The sequence below is a fragment of the Nannospalax galili genome, unplaced genomic scaffold (assembly GCF_000622305.1).
Source record: "Nannospalax galili isolate Female #2095 unplaced genomic scaffold, S.galili_v1.0 scaffold71, whole genome shotgun sequence".
Lineage (NCBI taxonomy): Eukaryota > Metazoa > Chordata > Mammalia > Rodentia > Spalacidae > Nannospalax > Nannospalax galili.
Window position 1 is genome coordinate 1378184 of NW_008330319.1, and position 9032 is coordinate 1387215.

The 9032-nt window shown below is 42.1% G+C and overlaps 1 protein-coding gene across 3 annotated transcripts in view; it reads right to left on the minus strand.

Moving 5' to 3' along the window:
* The window catches only part of Tm2d1 (TM2 domain containing 1), a 64549-nt gene extending 60308 nt beyond the window's left edge, over window positions 1-4241 (minus strand). For 2 of the 3 annotated variants that reach the window (XM_008844470.2, XM_029569101.1), the window contains exons 1-2: window positions 4035-4240; window positions 1640-1713 (exon numbers count right to left, since the gene is read on the minus strand). In XM_008844470.2, the coding sequence (XP_008842692.1) occupies window positions 1640-1713; window positions 4035-4195 (235 nt within the window). In that variant the 5' untranslated portion in view covers window positions 4196-4240. Of the gene's footprint in view, window positions 1-1639; window positions 1714-4034 lie in introns of all 3 variants that reach the window. The other variant, XR_003851371.1, reaches the window with a different exon arrangement.
* Between the last annotated feature and the right edge of the window lie 4791 nt (window positions 4242-9032).

A 9032-nucleotide genomic window follows, 5' to 3' on the forward strand; every position in this document is an offset into this window, starting at 1 on the left:
TTTTTAATATTTTTCTTTTTTTTTTGTTTTATGTGTATGAGTGTATTGCCTACATGTAGGTAAGTGCACCTGTGTTGTGCAATGCCTGTGGAGGACAGAAGAGGCTGTCAGATCCCCTGGAACCGGTGTTAACAGACAGTTGTTAGCTGTCACGTGAGTGCTGGGATTTGAACCCGGGTCTTCTGCAAGAACAAACAGTGTTCTTAACCGCTGAGCCATCTCTCCAGCCCTAATAAGAGTATTTTTTAAAATGCACAATCCTCTTGCCTCCCTGGTGCTGGGATTACAGGAGTGTACTACCACACCCAATTTCAGGTTCTTTCCCAATAACTAAAAATCATAACTCAGGGCTGGAGAATGACTCAGCAGTTAAGAGCACTGGCTGCTTTTGGTAGAGGACCCAAGCCCAATTCTCAGCACCCACATAACTGCTATCAACTCTAACTCCAGTTCCAAGGGATCTAAAGCCGTCTTCTGAACTCTGTGGGCATTGCATGGCACAGGTGCACTTAGATACATGCAGGCAATACACTCATACACAGTAAATGAAAAAAAGTTTTAAATAAATACATTAAATAAATTAAATAAAAATCACAGCTCAGGCTGGAGAGATTGCTCAGCAGTTAAGAGCACCCACATGGAAGCTTACCCTGCCTGAACTCCAGTTCCAGGAGCTTCAAAGCCCTCTTCTGACCTCTGTGGGCTCTTCATGCACTTGGTGTACATGCACACACATATATACATAAAAAATATATATTTTAATAATATAAATATATATATGTAATAGTAAATATAAAATATTCCAGTTTATAATTACAAATAAGAAATAAATAAGGATTCTTGACTTATATTAAGAATATATTTTACACTGGGCACGGTGGCACATGTCTTTAATCTCAGCATTCAGGAGGCAGAGGCAGGCAGATCTCTGAGAATTTGAGGCAAGCCTGGTATAAATAGTGAGTTCCAGACCAGTCAGGGCTACAAAGTGAGGCCCTGTTTCAACCAAACCCCCTGAATATAAACCAAACCCCGCTGAAGAGATAGCGCAGCGGTCCGCCAGCGTTGCATGACACGGGTGCACTTACCTACATGCAGGCAATACACGTATACACGTAAAATTTAAGAAAAATTAATTAAAAAAAAGAATACATATATTGTAATTGAAATTAAATATTGAGACTGACTATAACTCATGGTAGAGCATATAGGAATTCCTAAATTCAATCTCAAGCACCAAAATTAATTAGTTAATTAACCAATTAATTAAATGAATATTGACAATCTCTAACCAGTTCTCCAAATTTAAATCATTCCGATAACTGAACAATACCTAACTCAAGGTAAAACACATTTATTAATTATTATTACTCTATGAACTAGGATAAATTTTTTTTAATTACTTTTAAAGATAGGAGTCTGGGGCCGGGCATGGTGGCGCACACCTTTAATCCCAGCACTCGGGAGGCAGAGGCAGGCGGATCTCTGTGAGTTCAAGGACAGCCTGGTCTACATAGTGGGTTCCAGGACAGCTGGAACTACAGGGAGACCCTGTCTCAAAAAGAACAAAAAATAATAATAATAATAATAAAAATAAAATAAAATAAAATAAAAAAAGATAGGAGTCTAGAAGTCTTACCGTGAGCTGTGAAGTTTGTGCAGTTAACTGGTTCTTGGGTGGCATTGTTTATTTTTGGTTCTTTACAAATGTATGTTTAAAAAAGTTAAGGAAATATGAACTGCACTTCCAACACAAATATATTAAAATACTCCTGTAGATACAAGTAAAGAGAGACTACCAGTCCATGCAGGTCAACAAGTTCAGGTACAAATATGCCTTTCGTATTTCAAGATAATATTTGAACATTAACTTATTAATGGGAATGGAAAACGCACATAAACACTTATTAAGCCTGGCGTGGTGGCGCATTGCCTTTAGTCCCAGCACTCGGGAGGCAGAGGCAGGCGGATCTCTGTGAGTTCAAGGCCAGCCTGGTCTACATTGTGAGTTCCAGGACAGCTGGGGTTACAGGGAGACCCTGTCTCAACAAAACCAAAAAAAATTAATTAATTAATTAAAGCTCTAGCAGATGATACCATCTTTAAATAACATTAGTTAACAAATAAACACAAACCTAGAAAACTAAAGTTAAAAACCTTTGCCAAGTTGTTTTGTTTGTTTTGTTTCGTTTTTGATGTTGGTTGTTTGTTTCTTTTTTTGTCTTTTTTTGAGATGGGGTCTTCCTGCAGCCCCAGATGGATTGGAACTCACTATGTAGACTAGGCTGGCCTTGAACTCACAGAGATCTGCCTGCCTCTGCCTCTGATGCTGGGATTAAAGGTGTGCGCCACCAGGCTCAGCTGTGCCAAGGTGTTTTACGAAGACCCCAGATTAAAAACAAATCAGTTTCCGCTGACCTAGACTCAACTATTTTACACTTTATTTCACATAACACAGACTTGTGAGGTAGCTATTATTATCACAGAAGCACGATTTTGGAGTGATTTATCCAATCATGTAAAAGACAGGTAGTAAAATCAGGTATCCTGATTCCAAGTCTAAGAACTTTACATTAAACTGCAGGAAGATGGCTGTCTTCTGTATGGTAGGTCACTCCAGCAGGATTTCAAGTTTTGAAAACCTTTCTATAATATATGCTCAAAACACTCAAGAAAGACTGTTTATCTTTTAAATATTTTATGGTTCACACTACCAAGGAATGGATATGACAGCTTGAACCTTTTCTAGGGCACCTTAATTTCTACCGGAAATGTCACAGTCCTATGGCCTCAGTCACTTCTCTCTAGGATTCAGCATTTCACAGTGCTCAGTTATTTCTTAGACGGACTCTCCCGTTTTAAAGACAATGACTAAATTACTAGGTCAGCATAATGGCATTTAGCAAGTTAGTCTGAGAAAATCTAATGGCTGCCTCACCTCAACTCACACCAATATGTTACAGAACTTTCTTACAGATTTTTTTCTCAGAATCTTTCTTTCTTCTAAAGGATTGAGTATCTGGTACGGAACTGCTCTATCATCTCAGTACTCAAAAAGTTGTGGAGAAAAGTAGGTATTTGAGTGTAACTCACATTTCATCTTGTTGTTTACTTCATCCTAATTCAGCTTCGGTTTCCTTGTCTGTAAACAGCTAACACAGAATCACAACTCTGCCAATTTAGTTAAAACAAAAGTCCTTTAAGTTGGTGTCATGTTATCAGCTTTAAATACTCATGAGAAAATAGACTTTAAATAACTTACCCAAAGCCAGTCAACACTCTATCACAGAGGGTTCAGGAACCCCCAGATAGTCTGAGAAGCTACTGGCAGCTGGCTTCTGGGGGAAGGAGAGTCAGTTTTCTTTACCGGTGTGGCCCCAGGTAGTTTGACTACTCTCCAGTGTATTGCCCCACGCCCAAGAGTATATATATGGTCAGCACTTATGGACAGTGGCTTATACAAAAAAAAAAAAAAAAGGGACATGATGTTGGGAGGGTGTGGGTGTGCAGCAGTGGGATGTGAGGTGTGTATCTGGGAGGAATAGGGGGACGAACGGGGGACGAATATGACAAAAATACATTATAAGAAAGTCTCAGCCAGGCGTGGTGGTGCACGCCTTGTATATATAGCCATATAACGACAGATGATAGATATAATTTACCCCAACTTTTTACAAAGAATTCCCCAGGCAGTCTATCTGAAGATTGTAACATCAATGAGAAATGAAGTAATATGCTCACTAGTAATTATCTCCCTCGACCCCTGCACACTTCCAGAGAAGCGCCTAACAATTTTTGTTATTTCTATTATCGAATGGACAAAGCCTGTGTATTTTGAATAAGAAGGCACACTGGCAAATACTCGGTGAGTCTGGGTGGCTCCAACCCTACTCCCTGCTGGGGCAGGCACGCGGGGCTCGAGCCCTCTGTCCTCCCGGCCCGGGGTCCCTCGGTCCCTAGAGCGGCTTTAGAGGCCACGGCCCCATCTCGCAGCCCGTGTCAGCCTCCGAGGGAGGGGGCTCTCAGGAGGATATTGTCCCACTCGGAGGTCCTCGCACTTGGGCATCTCCTCGGCCCCCGCAGCGGTCCCCCAAGGTCCCGCGGCGACAGTCACGAGCCACAGGACGCGGAGGTGAGGGGCCCCAGCCTGCGGAAGAGCAGACCCCGAGGGCTCCGAGCGACAGGCGGCAGCCATGTTGGGCTCCGCGCGTCGGGCTTCCGGTTCCGCTTCCCAGGCGGAGGCGGTGCCTTAAAGGGGCCGCTGAGGGCCGTGCGGGTTAGGATGCCAGTTGTCTGGGAGAGCGTTTAAAAACGTACGCATCCCGAGGCCCTCTCAGCGAGAGTTTCTTGCCAGTCCTCATCAGGAGCCGCGATTGGCCGGGGAGTAGCCCAGGGTAGCCCGGAGCGCTCACTGCGGGCGTTCCCGCGGCCCCTAGTTCTCGAGTGCTTGGTCCTCTCCAGGAGGCTGCAAAGGATGTTGACGTGAGGCTGGATGGATATGTGGTTCCTGGATGTGAATCTTAGTCACTGAGTGACCCAAGTGAAATTAAACTGATGCTTGTAAGATTTCAGGCTGTGGTCTCACCCTGCTACCCTAGATGATGCTCTGAGAAGGCTGCCATAGACAGCTCTTAGGAAATCGGTAACACAGGCTCTTTAAAAATAATTTAGGAACCCCTTCAACAAAAAGAATAGTTTATAACCAGGCGTGGTGATGCACGCCTTTAATCCCACCACTCGGGAGGCAGCGGCAAGTGGATCTCTGTGAGTTCGAGGCCAGCCTGGTCTAAATAGCAAGTTCCAGGACAGCTGGGACAACAGGGAGACCCTGTCTCTAAAACAAAACAAAACAAAACAAAAAAAGAATAATTTATAACTACATTGAAAAGTTGAAGGGTTTTGCTCTGTCTCTTCTTTCTAAATTTCCATATGTCCAGGCTGGAGAGATAGCTCAGCAGTTAGCACCCACATTGTAGCTAACAACCATCTGTAACTCCAGTTCCAAGGGATCTGAACCCCCCTCGTCTGACGTCCGTGGGCGTTGCCTGACACGGGTGCACTTAGATACATGCTGGCAATACACTCATACACATAAAATAAAAATAATACATAAAATACTAAATTTCCACATATATTTCAAAATACTGTAGGAGGGAATTTTTATTGAGACAGGCTCTTACTTAACCCAGGTTGACCTGATCCTATGTAGCCCAAGCTGGACTCAAACTCATAACAATCCTCCTGCCTCAGCTTCCAAGTGCTGAGATTACAGGTATGGAGATTACGGGTATGAGCCATCATGCCTCACCCTTCCTTCCTTCCTTCCTTCCTTCCTTCCTTCCTTCCTTCTTCCTTCTTTCCTTCCCTTTTCTTTCCTTCTTTCTTTCTTTCCTTTCTTTCAACTGGCCCTTACTGTGTAACCTAGACTGCCTTGCTAGCTAGGGTTGCCTGTGTGCACCACCACACCCAAGAGACTGGGAGTTTATTTGTTTGAACTTTCATTTACTTGTAGGAGGGAGGTATATATGTGACACAACATTCACATGTGGAGGTCAGAGGTTAACTTGTTGGAGTCAATTCTCTCTTCCGTGCAGGTCCTAGATATCAAACTTCAGTTTTCTGGCTTAGTAGCAAGTACCTTTACTTGCTGGGCCATCTTGCCAGGCCAGGGAACTTTTATAATAATAATAAATTTTAAAAACTGTCTTTTTAAAAGTGAAGGGTTAATCATTTATGTCTATCATCTAAAAATACTTTTGGTATACCTCTTGATCTGCATTAGCACTAACTTTTTTTTTTTTTGTCTCTTGGCTTTTTGAGACAGGGTCTCCCTGTAGTCACAGCTGGCCTGGAACTCCCTATGTAGACCAGGCTTGTCTCAATCTCACAGAGATCTGTCTGCTCTGTCTCCCAAGTGCTAGGATTAAAGGCATGTACCACCACACCCAGCATTACTAACTTTTTGAAGAATTATACTTTGCACTGGTTCCAGGAGTTTGAGTAGCACCAGAATCACCTGAGTGTGAAACAGAAAGATGAGCTGGGCATGGTAGCACACATCTTCAATCCCTGCCCTCAGGAGGCAGAGGCAAGTGGATCTCAGCAATAGAGGCCAGACTGTATCAAGTCCCAGGCCAGCTAGGGAGACCCTATTTTAAAAAAACAAAAACAAAAGTAAAAAACCAAATGATGAGCCAAAGCAGGGAATGCCCCTGTAAATCCAGTACTCGGGAGGCTACAGCAAGAGGATCCACAGTTCTAGGTCAGCATGGATGCACAGTGAGACTCTGTTCTGTCACAAAACAAAACAACTCACCACTGAGTTTCTGATCCAGAAGATTAAGTGGGGCTTTGCATTTCTAAAGAGAACCTATTGTAATTCAGGAATCACACTTTGACAACCCTGATAATGTATAATAAAAAGTATCATGGAATATTCTGGAAGACATGAAACTATTTGAAAATAATATTTAAGTGTTACCACTATGCTTATTTTTTTTAATCAATATGTAGGTTATATTAGTTACTTTTCTCTTTGCTATGACAAAATTCCTGACAAGACTCAACCTAAGGAAGGTTTTAGCTTAGCTCACAGTTCCAGGGAATACAGTGCACCATGATGGTTGTGGGGAAGGCACTGCCATGGGAGGAGGAGGCTGGCCACACTGAATCCTCAGGAAGTAGAGTGCAATGAATACTGTGGTGTGGAGCTTTATGAAGTCCAGGACCCCAGCCCATGGAATGGCATTGCTCATAGTTAAGATGGGTCTTCCCACCTCAATTAGCCTGATCTAGAAAAATCCCTCACAGACAAACACAAGGTTTGTCTCCAAGATGATTCTAGATCCTGTCGAGTGAACAATGTTAACCATCACAAGTTTAGCAGTATTATTATAGCATTTCTAACTTCAAACATCTATCTGTAATTTACACTTTTTAAACTGGGCCTAAAGGGACGGAGATAGCTCATCAGTTAAGAGCACTGGCTGCTCTTGCAGAGGACCAAGGTTCAATTCCCAGCACCCACATGGTGACTAACAATCATCAATAATTCCAGTTCCAGGGGATCCTACACCCACTTCTGACCTCCAAGGGCACTGCACAACATGGGTGCACCTACCTACAGGCAGGCAATACACTCATACACATAAAATAAGAATAATTTTTTTTAAAAATCAGACTTAAGGGCCGGGTATGGTGGCACACACCTTTAGTCCCAGCACTCAGGAGGCAGAGGCAGGCGGATCTCTGTGGGTTCAAGGCCAGCCTGGTCTACATAGTGAGTTCCAGGACACCTGGGGCTGCAGGAGACTCTGTCTCAAAAAGACAAAAAAAAAAAAAAAAAATCGGGTTAAATGATAAGAAATTTGAAGTTTACTGTACTGGTTCAATTTCCACCTTCCTATTTTAAATGGACTTCCTCCGTTTATCCTTCTTTCCTCCTTTCTTTCCTCTTTTCCATCTTCCTTTTTTCTTACTCCTCTTCTTCCCTTTCTCCTTCCAAAAAGTATGTATTAAGTGTTTACTGTACACCAGGCACTGAGTTAGATCCTGGAGACCAAGGTACAATAATTAAACACTTAATATTTCATAGAGTGAAAGAAAAGCAGTTAACATGTATTTGATAAATGTTGCAGGAGAAAACACACTAAGTAAGAAACTGTGACACTAGATTTTAGCTTCCTTTTCCTTTCTATCCTTTCCCCCTCACTTTGCCTTCCCTTCCTTTCTTTTTGTTGTTTGGAGTTGGTTTTGGGACAGGCTCTCCCTGTGTCGTTGAGGCTGCCCTCAAACTCCTGAGCTTTCAGCCTCCCAGGAGCCGAGACCAGGCTCACCCAGCAGTGGTCTTTCTCATTCTAAGCATGTGCTCTACCCTAACCTTTACCCCTAGCCGTACAACATGGCTTTAAGATACTCCCTAAGAAACAATACTTAAAGTGGGCTACTTTCTCAGCATCATTCCACTTTTAGTATGTGCTATAGAAGCAAACATAATTATTAGCATCAAAATGAAAGTCCAAAATGAATCATCAGAGATATCTGTTCACAAGATACTTGACCATCAAAAAATATACAGCCCAGAGGACTGAGCATTATGTTAAAAACAAAGGCCTGTGAGATGGTTGGGGGATAAAAATGCTTGCCACACAAACCTAATGACTTAAGTTCAATCCCCAGAACCATGGAGAAAAGAGAAAACCAACTCCCAAAAGTTGATTTATGTGTGATCTCCACATATAAACCATGGCATGTGCACACCGCCCTCCACATGCACATCACACACACACACACACACACACACACACACACACACACACTAATAACAAATTAAAAAATATTTTAAACCTACAAAACCCCTCAAAGGTGGGCATAGTGGCTCACACCTGCAATCCCGGCACTTTGAAGGCTAAGGCAAGAGGACACCTGCAAATTCAAGATCAGTCTGGGCAACATAGTGAGTACCAGGCCAGCCAGGGCTACAGAGCACGACTCTGTCTCAAAAAAAAAAACAAAAAAAAACAAAAGTCCCTGGTGATGTGCACATTATTTAGCTGAAGAGCATGTCTCAGCCTCAGTTTCAATGAAATTTAGGGAAGGACTGTTTTGCAAGGATTAGATTAAATTCAAGGATAAGAAAATATCTGTTATACATATAACCTGATGCAAAAAGCACCTTTGCATTTTGACTACCTAATGGACTCAGGATGTTCTAGTTGATTTTTAAAACACAACCTAAAGAAAATCAAGACTAAAGGAAGCAATTTTGTACTCTTGGTTTCTTGAAATTATGACAAAATTAGATGGTTTCCTGCTGAGTGCAAGAATACTGCTGATCTGTGTATCAATTTTAGCACATATTTAAAACAATTACTTGGAACTGCTGATGCTTTGCTGATTAATCCCATTACAAAACCTATTTTATAGGTTTAATGATTATCTTTATTATCGTCTACAATATGTAAATTTAAAAGAATTAAAAGGTTTCATATGACAGTAATGAAACTATAAAACTTTGACTCGAGCTGGAATGG